Source organism: Ambystoma mexicanum, chromosome 2q, assembly GCF_040938575.1.
Source record: "Ambystoma mexicanum isolate Mex_15411 chromosome 2q, UKY_AmexF1_1, whole genome shotgun sequence".
Classification (NCBI taxonomy): domain Eukaryota; kingdom Metazoa; phylum Chordata; class Amphibia; order Caudata; family Ambystomatidae; genus Ambystoma; species Ambystoma mexicanum.
The window spans coordinates 1,192,445,622-1,192,464,740 of record NC_090924.1 but is presented as its reverse complement, the minus strand read 5'-3'; the positions used below and the strand labels follow the sequence as shown (position 1 = coordinate 1,192,464,740).

General features: G+C 43.8%; 1 protein-coding gene across 4 annotated transcripts in view; it reads left to right on the top strand.

Moving 5' to 3' along the window:
- Positions 1 to 19,119, top strand: part of NEBL (nebulette) — a 1,132,595-nt gene that overhangs the window by 977,692 nt on the left and 135,784 nt on the right. For 2 of the 4 annotated variants that reach the window (XM_069648590.1, XM_069648591.1), the window contains exons 19-20: positions 13,381 to 13,473; positions 15,202 to 15,294. The exons of the other annotated variants lie outside the window; for them this stretch is intronic. In XM_069648590.1, the coding sequence (XP_069504691.1) occupies positions 13,381 to 13,473; positions 15,202 to 15,294 (186 nt within the window). The remainder of the gene's footprint in view (positions 1 to 13,380; positions 13,474 to 15,201; positions 15,295 to 19,119) is intronic. 4 annotated transcript variants of the gene reach the window in all.

The following is a 19,119-nucleotide window of genomic DNA, read 5'->3' as shown; positions in this document are numbered from 1 at the left end:
ATTAGGGAAAGACTTCTTAGGGGCCCAGAGACACTCACCCAGAGACACCGGACTAAGTGGGTAGTTCTCGATGGCCAGCCACTGCTTAGCAGTTCTGAGAGACTTAATGGGGTAGAAAGTATCATACCTGTTACTCTTTTCTAACAGATTTGCAATTCTCAGTATTTGACGCATGGTGAAACTGTGACCAAAAAAAAAAGGCCATGGAACCTGAAAAAAAAAAGTGGACCACATTTGGCAATGACAGTTTGGGCCTTTTTTGCATCTATCTTAGATGCATAATAGAGTACAGATGCTAGCGGTCAATGGTCGAAGTGTACCCAAAGAAGCCTCTACTGCCCACAAACATCATTGCCATGCCCCCTCTTATGTGCAGTTATGTGTTTGTATTTGTATTTGTATTTATTGATTTATAAAGCGCATTACACCAAGGCGCTGTACAGTGGAACAACTTAATACATAAAAACATAAACAATATAACGGTGGAAGCAAAATTACAATATGAATCATTCAACAAAACAGTGAAAGAGCAATTAACTGAAGGGGAAAGGGGGAACAGGGGAGTGGGACTGGGTATTTGTATTTTTTTGTATTTTATTTATTTATAACGCGCAAACCAACAGGCCCGGAGGCATCAGGGCGCAATTTGTACAAGGTTACAGATATGCAGGTATAACAGAGAATCATTACACATGGGTTCCGATATGCAGGTCTAATAAAGAATCATTATATACATTTGCAAGAGGATATTATATACATATGTACAGTGGTTTCAGTGCTGATAGGTGAAAGTAGCGGTCGGCAAGTCAGGGTAGGTCGGGGAGAGGCGCGAAGCCGGCCTTAAAGCTGGTTGAAAAGCCAAGATCTAGTATTGGTTTTGAAGGTATTGAAAGAGTCTTCCGCTCTAATTGAAACAGGGAGGGAGTTCCATAACTTGGAGGCTAAGACGGGGAAGCTTGAGCCCCCTGCTTTTTGCAATTTAAATCTGGGGATCGCTAGACAGTGGGATTGGGCTGTTCTTAGAGGTCGTGAGGTAGAGTGGCGCGATAGTCGACTACCAAGGTAGATCGGGGCTTTGTTGGCTAGGCATTTGTGCGTGAGGGCGAGTGTTTTGAGTGAGATTCTCTGTTTGACAGGTAGCCAATTTAACTTACTTCTGGTTTCTGTGATGTGGTGGTGTCGGGGAATGTTTAAAGCAACACGGATGGCGTTGTTTTGTGTCGTTTGAAGTCTGTTCAGGTTCTCTTGGCTGGTGCCAAGATAAAGAGCACTGCAATAATCAATTTTAGCCATAATGAGGGTTCTCGCTAGCGTGACACTGTTAGACGAAGTGAGGAATGGTCTGCAAGCTGCGATAAGTTTGCATGTGTATGCAGACGCAGATCTGACAGCATTAGTTTGTCGGGTTAATGAGAGTGTTGCATCAAGGTAGAAGCCTAGCGTTTTGGTATCTTTTGAGACACGAATGATATTACCATCTATGTTGAATGACTGATAGGACGGCTCTAGTCTGCTCAGGCGTTGCGCAGTGCCCAAGATCAGGAGCTCCGTCTTGTCATCATTCAAGCACAACTGATGTTGGGCCATCCAGGCTTGGATGACCAAGTAGACGTCGTTGAGGGCCTTGGTGTCACCTAGATAATCACCAGTGATGGGGATGAGTATCTGGGTGTCGTCCGCATAGTTGGTATAGGAGACACCCAGATAGTCAAGCACATCAAAGAGTGGTTTCGTGAAAATGTTATAAAGTGTAGGTGACACACAAGATCCCTGAGGAACGCCGCAGTGAATCGGGGAGGGGTCCGCGGCTGCGGATGGGGCAAAGACTCTCATGGATCTGTTGCTCAGGAAAGATTTGATCCAAGCCGCAGCTGAGGAAGAGAAGTTGGCAGCTGAATGGAGGTGCTCGCACAGGATCTGATGGTTGACCAGATCGAATGCGGCTGAAAGGTCGAGAAGTAGTAGCAATGCTAGTTTGCCTTGATCCTTTAGAACCTCGATTTGAGTTTTAAGGTCTAATAATGCAGTCTCTGTCCCGTGTCTGGGGCGGAAACCAGATTGTCGTAGACCTAGCAGGTTATTAGTTTCCAAGTAATTCTGGATCTGAAAGTATGCGGCACGGTCTAGGATCTTGAGCAGAAATGGTACAGTGGTGATCGGTCGGAAGTTAGTGGGAATGTTAGGGTCTAGGGAAGGTTTTTTAAGCAGTGGGATAACCCAAGCGTCCTTCAGATTGTCCGGGACAATACCTGTTTGAAAGGAGGAGTTGATGAAGGCCGTGATGAATGGGGCCAACTCATGCGCTGAGTCCTTGATAGTAGGAGCTGGGCATGGGTCACCTTGGCAGTTAGTTGGCTTAATTCTAAGAATTATATTTTCTACCTCTGCCACAGTGAGTGGAGAGAATGCGAATGGTGTGATATTGGTAGAGTCTGGCAAGGGGGCCTTAGTGAGGGAATGAACGTGGTTGTCGCGCTTCAGGCTGTCCTGTTTATCTTTGATTTTGTCTTGTAGTGTGGAGATTTTATTTAGTAAGGCTGCTTGGATGTTGGCACACCATTTACTATCTTTCACGCATGTGATAGGGGGGGCGACTGGAGTTTCAAGCTCTCTAAGGATTTTAAAGAGTTCCTTGGTGTTCGAATCGGCTTGAATAATGCGGTTGTTGAAGGATTCTTTTTTAGCCGTGATGATGGCATCTTTGTAGGAGAGTGAGGCTAGAAGGAAGCTGTCTTTATGCTCGTCTGAGGGGTGGCTTTTCCATCGATTTTCGGCACAGCGTTTGGCTTTGCGGAGCAATCTTAACTGTGGTGTGAACCATGAGTTAAGATAAGCTTGAGGTTTAGCCTTTCTAAGTTTGAGAGGTGCTATACAGTCAATGGCAGTTCGCATTGTTTGGTTGTAGGTGTGTGCTAGCGAGGTTGGATCAGAGTAAGATTTGGTGGCTGTGTTAAGGGATGGGAGTAGCAATGGGAGGAGTTTCTCCTTGGTTATATCTTTTTTGCTTCGAGTTGGGAGAGCTGGGGCTAAAGGTGACGGGATTCGTGGTGTGGCTTCAATGTTGAAAGTTATAATGTGATGGTCAGACCATAGACAGGGGGTATTGTTAAGGATCTTGATGTTGCAATTGGAGCCAGCTACCCAGTCAAGTGTTCTACCTTTAATATGGGTAGGCTCTTGGATGTATAAGGTAAGGCCAAGGTCGGATAGTGCGATCTCCAGGTCGGAGGCCACAGGATCTTTTGAGTCACCAAGACCTAAGTTAAGGTCACCTGGGATGATAGTTTGCGAATTGATCTTTGTATTGTTGAGGAGGAGAGTGGAGATTTCACTGACAAAGGTTGGTGCGGGTCCTGGGGGTCTATAGATTAGGTGCATGGTGGCTGTTTGGTTGGGTGTGAGTGCTAGTTTGACAGACAGTAATTCGGCTGATGTGAGTTTGGAATCAGGTAACACTCTTAGGTCAAGAGTATTTTTATGGATGAAGGCCACACCGCCGCCTTTGGAAGAGGCGGTGGAGCGGTCACATCGTGTGATGCCGTAGTTTGGCGGTAGGGCTAACGCTAGTAAGGGGCCAGATGCGGCATGAAGCCAAGTTTCGGAGATAGCTAAGAAGTCAAGGTCGGATGTGGTGATGAGGTCAGCTATGTCCAGTGCGTGTGCAGTGAGGGATCTGGCATTAATGAGGGCCCCTTTGAACATGGGCAGTTTAACCTTAGTGGTGGTGGGTTTGCATGTGGTGGCCATTGACAGAGATCCAGGAGAGAGGGGGGTTTGTTTCCTGGTGATGTGGTGGGTATGGCGTAGGCGTAGGCGGAATCTGGTGCCTAGTCTCTTATTTCTAAGAGAGAGGGGGCAGGGTTGGTTAGGTGTAGGTTTCCTAGCAAAGTGATCCAGCCATAAAGCAGGGTTGTTGAGGTATTGGTTGGTATGGACTACAGTGGGTGCTGCCGGGCTTATTCTAGGTGACGCGAGAGGTCGTGGGGAGGCCGTGCTGGTGGAGGGCTGGTCCATTTTAACCCAGAGTGTGGAGGTTGTTACTGTAGGCAGCTGGAGAACTTGGGCGAGTCGAATGGATAGTGTGTACAGTAATGGGAGGAGTACACTGATGTGCATGATGAATGTCCTGGTTGCCTAGGTGAGAGATTAGAGCTGGGTGGCACAACAACCATGTACATAGACAGGGGCCAGCTAAGATCAGATTGGCAGTGAGAGGCAAGGGCCAAAGACTAAAAGGCGCAACATAAATCAGGGCAGAACACAATCAGTTGTGGTCTATTTGCGACCATAAGGCACAAAGACTAAAGGCGCAACATAAATCAGGGCAGAACACAATCAGTTGTGGTCTATTTGCGACCATAAGGCACAAAGACTAGAGGCGCAACATAAATCAGGGCAGAACACAATCAGGTGTGGTCTATTTGCGACCATGAGGCACAACATAATATAAGCAGGCAATGTAAGAGGCATCTTCAGGAGACAACCTCATAATCTAATTCCAAAGTTCGTATAAATCTACAGTCCATAAAACTAATTTGAGTTGATTTGGGTAGGGGGGGAGGGGTGGTGGTGAGTTGGAGGAGGGAAAGGGAAGGGAGGTGGGAGAGGGGTGAGAGATAGTCAAGGGGAAAGAATAAGGAGGGAGGGGATGCAGTGGGGGGAGGGGGTTTCAAGGAGGAGAATGGAGGAGAGATTTAAGGGAAGTGCGGAATGAGGAGAAGGTCAGGGTGGAGCGGATTGCGAGAGGAAGGGAGTTCCAGTGCAGAGGCGCTAGGAGTTGTAAGGAGCGGAAATGGGAGGAAGCACAGGGGGATGGAGGTACAGTTAGAAGGAAATGTTCAGCGGATCAAAGGGAACGGGAAGGGGAGTAGAAAGAGAGAAGGGAGGAGAGATAAGGAGAGATTTCTGTGCCACCCCAAGATTTCCTGTGGCCTCACCAGGCCACCCCTATAAGAATATTCTGGGGGCGCCACTGTGTGTAAGCATTGTAAAGGGTGGTGGAGAGGCACGATCCTTGTGGTACACCTATAGGTACTGTTATAGAATCCGCCACCTCCTCACCAATGGCTATTCTGGATGTGCGTTCTGATAAGAATGATTTGATCCATGTGGTTCCATAGTTTGAGAATTGAAAGTTTTTTGATAGTGCTAGGCATAATTTATCATTGTCCACTAGATCAAACACAACGGATAGATCAAGTAATAGTAGCATGCATACGTTCCCTGAGTCTGTGATGGTGTCCATCTGATTTTTAGGTCAAGTAGTGCTGTCTCTGTACTGTGTTTAGGTCGAAAGCCAGATTGTCTTTCGCCTAACAGATTATTGTTGTCTATTTGTGTTTGTACTTGGGTGCATGCAGTTTTAGCAATTATTTTGAGGAGGAAGGGGACTGTGGGGATGGGTCTGTAGTTAGTGGGAATAGTGGGATCCAGAGTGTGTTTTTTCAGTAGGGGCGTGACACAGGCTTCTTTGATATCTGGTGGAAAGGAGTTAGTACCAAAGGATGCATTTATAAATTTGGTGATAATAGGTGCTAGAGTGGGAGCACAGGTCTTAACTAGTTTTGCAGGAAAGCTGTCTCCTTTGCAATTTGATGGTTTGAGGTTGGCGATAATCTTAAGTACTTGGTCTTGGTAACTAGGTTGAAGTTGAACTGGGTTACTGATGCTTCGTTGTCAGTCATAACAATGGGGGCAGTCTCAGCAGTGTGGGCCAGTAGCTTTCTTTTCATTACAATTTTGTCTTGGAGGGAGTTGATTTTGCTGGCTAGGGCATTTTGTATGGTCGTACACCATGCTTTACTAGTGATAGCTGGGCTAGGATGTGGGATAGGTGTTTCCAATTCTCTAAGAATTGAGAACAGTTCTTTACTGTTGGAGGCCACATTGGTAATGCGTAAGTTCAGGAAGCTGGCCTTATTGGTAATAACTGCGAGTTTACATTTTTATGAGACATCCTGGAGTTATTTTTTGGACTCATTGGAAGGGTTTTTTCTAGTTAGGTGTTCTAATGCTCTTTTGTTTCTTCTGAGTTTGATAAGTTTGTCATTGAACCAGGAGTTGCTTCATTTAGATCTGGGTAGTTTAGCCTTGCGTGGGGCCACTTCATCGATGGCGGTTTTCAAGCAACTGTGGTCGAGAACGGAGATGCTATCAGGATTAGTATTCATCTTGGGCTAAGCATCGAGTAGTTTCTTGAGAACTGGGTTCAGGTATTCTGGTGTGAGTTTACCTGAGTTTCTCACCAAAATTGGAATGGGTAGTGGTGAGAGTGATTCCGGGGCTACTGTAGTAGATGCGCTGAAGTGAACTAAGAGTGATCTGACAAGGAGATTTTTTGGATGTCATCAAGGGATACTTTAGTATTCAGGGTTAGAATCCAATCAAGGATTAGTGAGTGTGTTTACAATTTGGGAGAACTGCATTTCTTGTAATGTATTCTGGAAGGCTGTGGCTTTGTGATCATGAGCATCATCGAAGCCCAAGTTGATGTCTCCTAGTAGTATGAATTTAGTCTTGGGTTTGAGGAAGGGGGTAATAAGTAAGGGGATGTCTATGTCCGGGTGATTAGAGGAGCTGGGTGGTCTGTAGACTATAAGGAAGGTGATGGTTGTTTTGGGGTCAGTAGCTCATAACCGTCTAATATCTCTGTTTTACAATCTCTGAACTGTAAAGAGGTTTTGGCAATAATTGCTACACCTCCTCCCGTGGCCTCTTGGTGGTCAGTTCTAAGAATGGTGTAGTCCGGTTGAATGTCTAGTGTTAGTAATGGACCTGAGGCTGGGTGAAGCCAGGTTTCAGTCATTACTAAGAAGTCTAGTTGGTGTTCCAAGATGAGGTTGTCTGCATCGATGTCATGTGCACGTAGGGAGCACACATTTAGTAGTGCACCTTTTAGATGTGTGTTGAGAGATGAATTGTGTAGAAGGGGTGTGCGAGTGGATCTGTGTGGGCTATATAGGCATGCTGATCTTTGGAATAGGAATGCTGGAGTTTGGGTTGAGGAGTGGTAGCTAAGGTGGCTAACTTGTGGGTCAAGGATTTGAGTGTTCTGTGTGGGTTAATGTTAGCGGTATGGAGATGATTGAATGGTGGGCTACTCTGTTTCCTATTTGCAGGAGGGTGCTGGTAGGTGCGTGCAGAGAGTCTAAGTCTCCTGGTGGCCCCCAGTATGGAACGTGAATGTGGGGGGTTGAACTTGGGTTCTAGAGTTGAGGCGCAAACCACGTGTGGATCCTAGGCATGGGGTAGTAGGACTGGTAGTGGCGGAAAGGCTGGCAGGATTTACTGGGGTGGGATAGCGGGATGCAAGAGTAAATTCTGTGACTCCTGTGCCTTTGGGAGAGTTTGTAAAGTGATGGTGGTTTTGTTTAAATGGAGGGGAAGGCTGCTGTTTTGTCCAGGAATGGCGTGGAGCAGGGGAGCGGGTGATGTCTAGGGCAACAGATACGGGGACAGGCCTGTGCCTTGATGGATGTAAGCACCTTTAGAGCATATTCTGGTGCAGGTCAGGATACTGTCCTGTGGGGGGACATGGCCGTCTGGAATGGAAGGGTGGGGTTTATATAAACACTGGTATGCGGGGCTGTGTGGTAAAGTAGGCAGAACAAGATAGTAGAGTCTAACATTGCAGTTGGCCTGTGGTATGAGGGTTATAACTTTTTCAAGATGTCAAGTATGTTCTCCACTGAGATTGGTTGTAAGATATTGGAGTTGTTATTAAGGCCCTCAGAAAGGATTTAGTGGGCACAATTGTGAGGTATTGGGATAGGTGAATAAGTAAACCAACTTGTTGGTAAGAGTCACCATTCCTTCACAAGTTGATGCTATTTAGCAAGAGTTAGCAAGTACTTTTATGAGTTAAATTACTTAATTGGGTTTATTTGAGACCCACTTGGTGTCGTGGTGTCTTAAGGCAGCTTTCTTCAGTTTAACCTTGTACCTTTAGATCCTGCCATGCAGGAGGCACATTTGATTCTCTGCAGATTTACATGATTTTCTTTCTATTTCATGGTCCTATTGACGGTTTTGTGTATTTGGAAGGGTAAATGTGTTGAGCGCTGCATTGGTATTGAACATTGCTTCATTGTCTCTGGAGTGACAGAGATCTTTGGGTTTGAAGGTAAATTGATATGTTAAAGGGTTTGAGGGAGATTTTAGTTTCCATTCTGAATGTGGTAAGATTATAAGTTGGTGGTTTGTTTGGGTACACACTCTGAATATGTGAGTGGAAGCATACTTATATAAGTGAGTTGTCTAACAGAGAACTAGTTGAATTCAGATATTTGAAATGATGATTGAACAAATGACTGCCCTAGTCTGGTAGAGGTAAAATGCCAAGCATCATTGAACTGCTGTAGACTGAAAATACAAATGAACAATTCTTTAAATACACACCAATACCAATGTGACTGGTAATGACCAAATAGCCGCAGGTTCAATAACATAATATTGATATGCACTTCATGGAAAATGAAACATAAGACATATTAGTAATATAAAATGATAAACAGGGTGTGAATAGGCATTTTGTAAAGCGCATATTATGACAAAATATGTTCTATAATTTGAGAACAAAGTATGAAACTCTATTCCCCAAAATAACACGTAGAGGTAATAATCAGTGTAATTTTGAATGCATGTCCACTCGAGCACTTGGGTTTCAGCTATTCAGGAAGAGAGTGGTACAAAAGCTCAGCCTACAGCAGAAGTACGGAGAACAAAGACTCTTGTCTGGTTGTGGTGATCTAGAAATGAAATTGCAAAGCTACATATATGTGTAATTGAGCTGCTGTACAACTTTACAAACATATGCAAAAACTGAGGCCAATTAAGGGCGAAGCACTAACTGTAATCTTCTAAGGAAATTAGTTTGAGCTTCGATATTCAACTTTCTCTTTCTAGAACAAGTGCGCCCCATTGCTGATTGATCTAGGGGAAACAGAGGTACAAAGGACAATGATAATGGGGGAACCTTGAATATAAAGAGAATTTCATGTGGAAGCATTCACAAAAATGATAAGTGTGACACAAATGGGAGGGGCAGGAGCATACCCAGTCCTACTGTGTATTCAAGCAGGTAGAGGAAAGAAAAGACAATTGTCCCTTTTTGGGCCTCTGAAAAATTCATTTGGTGAGTTGGAACCAGTCATAGCTGCAATTGCATCTATGCAACTCCATAGATGTGAAGTGCAGGCTCTCACTGGTAGACACAGCATAATGGTCACAGGCCAGTTTGTGTCAATTCGAGTTTACACTTGTGGTATCTGCAGCACTGGCTTTAAGTGGCTTAACTACACTAGTGTGTGCCTGGATGCCATGATATGGCTTTTCAAAATGAGAACACAGTGCTTCTGGCATTAGCTGTGATGCTGGTTAGGATCTAAGTAAATTCGGGTCGCTTTGTCATGCTTGTGTTTGCTGGAGGAGTGAATATAGAAAGTGGACTACCAAATAATATAAATAGGGTTGTGATCTCAGGTGCCATGAGATAATGCTATTTGGACCGACTTGGGTTACATGCAGTAACTTGATATCGCTGAGAAGAAAGTAGATCAGTTAGATTAAAGCCATCCATTATAGGTGATTATTAAGGCCATCCATGTCAGCATGGATACTGTAAAGACATTTTCTTTTTCCAGTTTGAGAAGTTAATTAACAATGCTGTAATTGTTAACATCTGAAAAAAGACAGTCAATGAAACACCGCTTAAATCATTTTCAGTATGGTGAAAGTCATTGTTATGTTTGACCAGGGGAACATGTCAATTGGTAGTTCTAATTCTGGACTGGTGTTCAAGGATTCTATTAAATAGGGTCTGAGTGGTCATGCCCACTGATAGTAGCTTGCATTGGCAGAGAAATCATCTATATAACATTTTTAGTTTGGCACGTGGTGACGTGTAAATAGTGCCATTCATCATTGTTTTGAGTAAATTTTGTGGTTTTGGTTATGAGGCGACATACAGCACAATGTCCGCATAGGCGATGTCCTGTGGTCCGGGGTGTGCTCAAGCCTAGGTATTTGAGATGGAACAGTTGAGGATGTCCAGATTATGTCAGTGTGAGTGAGTAGGGCAATTAATTACTTGCATGGACAAGAAGCAACCAATTGTTTCTAATAACTCCAGGGTGAGTTTTTTGTTTTGAATGTCGAGCCAATTTTTCAAATTTCCCATTAGCAGGATGGTGTTTTTCTGGATGCTACTGGTGACATTAGCTAGTTACATTCCAGTACGGACATGGGACTATACCCAGCGGATCTCTAGGCTATAGTAGTCAGTGCCCAACCACTGGTATTCAGGTGAATTTGAGTGGCCAATTATTCAATGAAAAGTGTATTTCTGCAGTTAATCGTATAACATTAAAGAGTGTTCGGGTAAATCCATAAGATTCCCCAGCCTTTTTTCTATTGTGGATTTGACACCAATATCTTATAATTGGTTAGGACTAGTCCTCATCAAACCAGTTCTCAGTTAAATCTAGGCAGGACAGTGTTTGTGGTTTGAACATGGAATTGATGATGCCTTCATTCGTAATTTGGGGATCTGTCACTGACCTACCCTTATGCTATGTAGGACTGCCTTGGGGACACTTTGATAAGGGCACATAACGTCTATCATTAATTAACTGTCAGTTGGCTGTGACTACTGTGAAAGCTGGAAGGATTAAGAGATGCCAATGTGAAAGTGTCTGAAGAGAAGTCCTGGGGAGGCTTTTCAATAAATGGTGCCACATCTGATGGATGATTGTTCGATCTTGAATGATCAACTACACTATTTGATGGAATAGGTTATCAAAGTATCGTTCATCTGAACTCAAGACTAGTAATGAGCGAATGATGATTTGTGGCAAAGCAGCAAAGGGCACACATGTTAACTTGGACCGTTACCAGACAGTTATCATAGCAACTCATTGTAAATCATTGATTGGTTGAGAAAACGTGACCTACTAATAATTGTATATTGATTGGTAACCATGAGACTGGTGAGAGATATGCACACCATGAGTAGTTCAAGAAAAGTAAATCAGTAGTCATTTGTTCTGTTTTTTTTGTTTTTGTTTTCAGGTTTACTAGTCTGCAGCTATGATGGTATGGTTTTCCTTCATTGTCTGGGAATTTAACATTCTCTCTGCTTCATTAACTCAACCATTTTCTACAATGAATTACTTCTACAGAGTCTAGTAAGCGAGCCACTCTAACACAGGCCAGTTTTATGTAAAAACATGTAAAATGATTTGAAGATCATTGAACTAGCAAGATGTGAGTAATTGCCACCTGGAAAGGGTGTAGAATCCCAGGCTGTGTTTAATTTTTATTAAATTATACAATGATGCTGTTAATTACACCTCACAAAGCATGGTCTTCTAATCAGACACACCCTTCCCCTTCAGAAAGATCCATATTAAAAGCATAGTGTTCATCTAGTCCCTGACCTGTCGCCCTTGCTCTCCATTGGCACAGAGCAATTACAGAGGTCAAAGGTGTCCTGTTTGACTGATGCTGTAACAACAATTACTGTAGACGTGGGTTGCATTTAAAACTACACCTCTGATCCAAAACCATACAAATGATATCAAACATCCCCCTTGAGGCAGGGAAATCTTGCAATATAGGTCATACATAGGTTTCGGTATGTTGGCTGATAGTTAACAAAAGTAGTAAAGCCACATCTGATTTGGATCATGAAACTGTCAACAATGGAAGTGCAGGCCAGCCATGGGGAGGTTGTGTGTATTCTGGTTAGACGGCCTGTCTCTAACTAGCCAACAGACCTATGGGCAGGATAAATGTGCCACTGTTTGATTATTTGTAAGATTGGATAACACCTCTCTTCAGCAGGGCAGCCCCCTGGAAAATCCCACTGGGAAACAGCTTCAAAAGACTATGTTGCATATTAAAGGGCCTTTGAAGTGCAGGTTTAAGGAAGGGGGCAGGAATCGTCAGTCAGACAGAGCAAAAAAGAATGAAGTATTCCTCCATCTTGGTTTTTTTCTGTGGCCTTCTTTTTCCTTCCTGTCTCCTACACTTCCTGCACAGCAGCACACTTTAGGTTTGTTGCCAAGCTTGCTTTTGCCCAATCCTGAGTGGCCTTCCATAAGGAAGTGTTCTCCCACTTCTTCTGGGATTCACGTGGCCTTCTTTTTCCTTCCTGTCTCCTACACTTCCTGCACAGCAGCACACTTTAGGTTTGTTGCCAAGCTTGCTTTTGCCCAATCCTGAGTGGCCTTCCATAAGGAAGTGTTCTCCCACTTCTTCTGGGATTCACGTTTGGACCTTCAAGGGCATCAGACAGAATTCATCTAGACCCTTTTGTGAGAGCAATCCTCTCGAAAGCCCTCTGCCAGACATGAAGAAAGATGTTTCTGAGGAATATGCAATCTCTGCTCTCTACCCGTCTCCAGGGCACATTGGGTGTGATTATTTGCAGGCTGAACTGGTACTCGGGCCCCTAACTGTAGGTTTAGGACTCCTGCAGGTGATAACTAGCCACTTCGGGTTAGGAGTGAAGAAAATCAGGACAAATATTGCCCCTAAACCTTTGAATATGGACTCGCAGCAACAGAAGACTGAAAGCAGCTGGTGTCTTGCATTTTACAGTGTCACGCCACCATTGAACCATTGTCAACCTAGTTTGAATGCCTTATAACCTCCAGGATTAGGGGTGCTGGTTTTGGCATTTCTTCTAACCCTCTCTGAATCACTGTAGCGGCATGCATTCATTGAACCAACTCCCTGACGCATAGTACCAAGCAGAGCATATCACCTGTTCTCCTGAAACACTAATCGGCTGCGGATGATTTTGAACCCTTGCCTCTTCGAACATCGCATGAGACCATCAGGATCACACCTTCGACCGCCACTCGAACTGCTTGCAGTATTGCATCAATCATTCACTCAACCCAGCAGTTAACAATATCTTGAACTAACTGTACCTTTGAAACGACCCTGTGTAGCCATCTGAATTGGGCCGATCAAATGCCGATTTATACGTCGGTAATGACTACACTGGGAGCAGTTCACTTAACTGCAAAAGTGTGAAAAGGGATCTTCTACATGCAATGGAAGGGAGGGGTGACAAGCAAACCCCCGAAAAGTAAAAGGGGAGGGGTAATATGGAGTGGAAAAGGCAGATGTAGAATTATGACCTGTGAAACAGTGAAACTGTGATCACAACGCGTTACACAATACAGGAGACATTTTGAGTTTTACATACATATTTCTGTCATTTAGAAACGATGCTCTTTTGAAAAGTATGATACTAATCAACTTGCGATAAATATACTCATCTGATTATAACAACCTAGCAAATATTTGCATTTACGTTTTGTTAATCTTTTTTTAAAGGTAGATTAACGATGATCATGTCTTTATTATCAGATTCACTACAAAGAGCCGCCCGGTAAAGTCACGCCTGTGAGCACCACACCAGAAATGGAAAGAGTCAAACAGAACCAAAAGCAAATTAGCTCGGCAAGTTACATTTATTTTTTGTTTGTGCTGCTTGCATTTATGATAGTGTCGAAAATAATGCCCTCATAACTCTAGCCATATCAAAACTAACGTGTCCAAAATGTGCGCTCATATTCTTAAAAAGTTTCAATTCCATCCTTAACAAAGAAGCAATAATGAAAGGGTGTCATTTAGAACACGTGATTTGAGAACTCATAGAATTCCGGGTTTATCTTTGTATAGATAGCGTCGCTCAAGTGTACGTTATTCATTGTGGTTTACCATTCCCCCATAATCTGCTTAACTATTTACACCTTGCATATGCCAGTCTAGAGTTTATCTCCATCTCTATCATTCACACCACTTGTATATTCATTTTAATCTTACCACACGATTTAAAAATTCACTCTGCTTGTTATCACCATGTTATGACCTTTTGTTCTTTGCAAATATTCAACGCATCAATCAATCGTCTTGGACACATGCACATCATTCCATGACTATTACATGACTATTACATGTGTGAATTGTCTATACCATGTTAAATATGTAATCTCACATGTCATTGTGACAGCCCAACTGAATGGGAAAGGGAGGGGAACATACGGAGTGAACTGTTGTAGATGCTTTGCTTGTACAAAAGCAAGATGTTGTGACTTTTTGCTTTAATGCCTGTATTGTCCTGGTGACCATTCATGGATGCTTGTGTAATGTTGATGCATGTGAATGAGTGGCAACTAGTGTGGATGGAGCCAGTCCCATAGGGTATACAAAGGTACCTGGACTTTTCTTCAAGGAGGCTGGTGGCAGGGTTGTGACAGAGAAGCCTCACACATCTTTGCAAAATAGTACACCATGTAAGTGAGCCGTGTTGCTTTACCTGGTCGTGACATGCATTTTACAATATTTTTCTGATACATCTGGCATTGTCTTTTGGACGTATACAACTAGCCCTTTTATATTTTGATGCTAGATATTTGTGAAAAAATATGGGCGATTCCTAAAGCAGTTACCAGAGTAACTCTGACTCAAATGGAGACAGACTGCTTGATTGACAACGAGGTTACCCGTAGTATATCTTGACTCAATCTTGAATTGCTTGTCTCGTTCCAGGAGTAAATCAAAAGTATGTCAAAGCTATTTCTGGTAATATTTTTGTTAACCCAAGTGTCTCTCTGCAGATGTAAGTCAGTTGTAAGTCAGGATTACTATAGTTAGCTTATATGTGAATCACCCCATAATCTCCACCTAGTACCTGAACAAAGGAAGTGTGTTGTATAATCACCATCCTCCCCCCTCCCACTCCAGCTCTATCTGAAATATCGTCAGGTCTAGTACGATAGTCGCTTGTTTTGTTCCTCTCCCTCCGTTCTCTTCCCCTCTTCTTGTGCAATTATCCGGCTCTACCAGAAATGTCTTCAGGCCTAGTATGGTAGTCACATGTCTGTTTCCTATTTCCTTCTTATCTGTGTCTTAGCACTTGCACTATCTGAAATGTTGCTAGGCCAAGTACGATAGTTAATTTCACATTCTTGTTGTTCACGGCCTGTGAGAATGTTTTGCATTTTCCCTTGTTCCCTCCCTTGTCGTGAAGCGCTTTGAAACACATTGTGTATAGGCGCTATGCAAATAAACGATCATATCATCATAAAGCAAATTGATCAAGTGCAACCTTAAATTAATTCCATTGTCCTAGTTGGTGAGTTTTAGTGTATACACTTTTGAAAACAATTCTCCTTTAACCCACAGGTTCAATACAAGTGCCAGCTCGCCAAAGGTACTTCTGTGAGCAGCACCCCTGAAATGGAACGGGTTAAGAAGAATCAGGAGCACTTTAGCGTGGCAAGCTGTTCTTTTTATCATGTGTTCCTGCTTGGCGTGTATTCTGACAAAGTTGCTTAAAGTTGTCTACATACAGTAGAATAGCGTCTGGGTTGCCAATTCCAGGGCTTGAGGCTGCGAACATATTGGGTGTTCAGCATACCCCTCTTTCATATTCATGGTGTAAATTTACCTATAATCATATTAATGATGTATATCATTTCTCTCATTCATATTCATGATGCACCTTTACATATAATCATATAAATGAGAGATATAATTTGTCTCATGAATATGAATAAGGGACATCCTGAAAGAGCCATTTGTTTTTGGCCCTTGATGCCTGTAGTTGGACCCCTGAGGCACGCTTTAATACTCAGACGTTTGAAAGTGTTTTTCCTTCCTTGGTGTTTCCCGTACAGTGAAAAGCTTTCAGTGATACATTAATGTACATTAGTACCCGGCACGCGCTGCGCACCGGGAATACAACGTGTGGATTGGCTCTTTTCCAAGCCATACCACACAGTATTCCGTCCTACTCTGTTCCCGGCGAGGGGCAGCCCCTTAGCCAATGAGGAGGCTCGAAACGGGGCAATCCCTGCTCCAAGCCTCCCCATGGCTGGAGCGGGGATTCGCTCTGCCCTGTAACTACGGCCCCGGGGGCATTACCTGGGGTGGTATTGGCCCGTCGCCTCGGGTCTTATTGCCACAGTAATCCACCACAAGCCCATCTGCTATCTCCTGGTAGACATGTCATTACAGTGATTTAAGTATAATGACAATTATTGTTGCAGAGCTTATTATCACTAGGATCACTGCTGTTGTTTCACATCCAAGCATACACCCCATTGCTATCCAGAAACATCAATCATTAGCACCTGTCTTTGCCATTAATACAATTATCCTGAGGTGATATTCAATGAGCCTGCCGGTAACAGCCCGATGCCCAAGGTAAGGGCACAAGCTAAGCATTGGCCCCTTAACGTGATTGGCAGGGCCTTTCCCGGCAGAGTTGGCCCAACACTGAGTTAAAAATTGCCATAAGCACCTTTGAGGATTACACTATGTTGCTGAGGGCTTGCTTGAATTACTTATAACAAAAATAAACGTATAAACGTAACCTGTAATGCCAGAAGCAGCGTTGTACGTGTTTGTCTTGTTTTTAATGGCCATGGTGTTATCAAAAAGGGAAAGGGAATTTAGAAGCGCAATGTGGTTTCAGGCTCATAGGCTGCTCTGATAGTGGTCTAATACCATTCAATACAGCCTACATTCTGAGCTTTTTGTTCGGCTAATGCCTCCAAACAGGGCTATAAGGGGTATGAAGAAAGAAGGTCAGATAGCTAAGAATTCTCTATGGTAGTGTGACAGTAAATACAGTACAGGCCAAGATTGCTTTGTTATACAGCACATTCTTTTTATTACATGTCACTCTACCATGCTCATTGGCTTATTTAAGGCAACGTTCTGTTATCCGGTAATGTTTAGTCTGCATGCCTTCCAGATAACAAAGATTTACCATACAGCAATTATTAAACATGCAGTTTTAACCAGATCATGCTTTTACTGGCAAGCCACACACTCTTTATCATGCCTGCAGATTGTCTATAGGACTAGATACAAATATATTGTGACAGAATGACTATTGCCCTGAAGGTGTACAGAGATGAGCGATGGTTTTTAAACTTCTCAACCCCACACTACCACTAAACAAGCAGTGATCTCATTCACAACGGGTGAAACATGGACAACATGAATGGTACACCTCCTTTGCCTCTTTATGGTAGCATGTTATGAGAGCATTCTGTACTGTTCAAGAGGAGTGTGAGCCAGCAAGGAAGCTACCAAAAAACAATATTACTGTCCTAACAAAATAAAAGAAATGTCCAATCAAGGTTCAATAAAATAAGACTTTAATTACACTAAAAGGACAAACAAACTCTTAAAAACACTATCAACCCATCCTGTAATGGAATACATATGTAATGCAGTTCCATTGCAAGAATATGTTTGTTGTGATAGGCCGATAGAAAAAAGCAGAACAACTTTTTAATATCTTTCATCTTTTTTGGAGCTCAATATTGTCATGCCAGTGTCTGGCCATTTTCTGGTGTGTCAATTCAGTTTCGAGTCAGTCAGCTAGTTCGACAAGATAGCACAACACATGTAACACATAAGGTGGCAACTGTCCATAGCTCAAGGATTAAAGAAGCTAGTGACAAGTAGTGCTGTGCAAATCTATGAGGTTGGAAGCTCAACAGTGGATCGATTGTGGACATGCAATAATTCAATTTAAGCATCGAGCATTCATGCAATGTAGTTCTGAAATGGAATTCAAATTGAATCACAGATCTTCCGAGTCAGTGGGGGGAGGCTGAGGCATTTGTGATTGGCTCAGGAGTCAGAGAGGGCACAGTTCCATTGGAGAAGGTCCCAGCAGCAACAAGTAACCCAGAGACATAGAAGACAGGACCAAGGGAGGCATGGCCTCATGTGGATGCCCCCACAGATGCCAGGGAGTCATGGCCTCTTAAGGACACCTCCAAAGAGGCAATCGAGAAGAACAAAGGCACGTTCCTCATGTGTGAGAAGAGGCATAGAAGGTAGAACCTAACACGGACACCCACACAGCACCAAGGGAGGCATGGCCTCATGTGGATGCCCCCACAGATGCCAGGGAGTCATGGCCTCTTAAGGACACCTCCAAAGAGGCAATCGAGAAGAACAAAGGCACGTTCCTCATGTGTGAGGAGAGGCATAGAAGGCAGGACCTAACACGGACACCCACACAGCACCAAGGAAGGCATGGCCTCATGTGGATGCCCCCACAGATGCCGGGGAGTCGTGGCCTCTTAAGGACAGCTTGATAGAGGCAATCGAGAAGAACAAAAGCACGTTCCTGATGTGTGAGGAGAGGGATGCCACAACATGCACCCTGGATTTTAAGATGGATACGGTCTGGGTAGGTGTATTTGGGAGGAAGTGGTTTATGTCCAGCAAGGTGAGGGTGCTTCTGAAAACAAGGAGGAGGTTCATCAGGAGGAGACTTATGGAGGCGACTCTGCAGAGGTGCTGTAGCAAGTATTAAACTTACCTCAGTGGGTGGAGAAGGACAGATGGAGGAGAAGGTTGTGGAGGAGGAGCCTTGTTTTGCTTCTTCTGTAGTGGAAAGGAAAGCAGTGGTCAGAAGGATGATTGTCCTAGCACAGCCCAGTGTAGAGTGCAGCACTCCTGCAACTTCATACACACTGTGCCCAAATCCCTTCATCTGTCCAGCCTACCCAATCTGTACCATCAGCATGGGCAGCAGTGGTCAGCATCTTGCCCTTATTGCTGGCACTGCTCCAAAAAGCACTCGGGGGCAGTGCACCACTTTCAGCAACCAACTTTGAGCAGGACCCCTTAGACTACAAAATGAGGCATGGTTGGACCTACTGCCTTTGTTGCGGGCAGGACATTAATTAGTGGAACTGGACCTTGTAGTGGTGGCAAGCCCACTATGAAGGCCGATGGCACTCCACTACTCTTCTTTCCTGTAGGGTGTCATGCGTGGGAAGGAATGAAGAAATCATGTGGGAGTTACTGAGCTCAGAGGCACACATCCCACTCATGAGAGTGGCATCAGTCTGTGAGAACGCTGATAAACCTTAGGACATTCTCTGTGTAAGAAGCAGTGTTGTATAATGAATGGATGCACCCTGCAAAAGATACTGAGAATCGTAGCGCGTGACTGTGCCCTGAGAATGAGCTGAGAACCTTAGTTGGTGGGTGCTTGCTATAAAAGAGCCCAATGACATTAATTGGAGTTTGTGCCCTGTGAACGAGTTTGAGAACCATAGTGGGTGG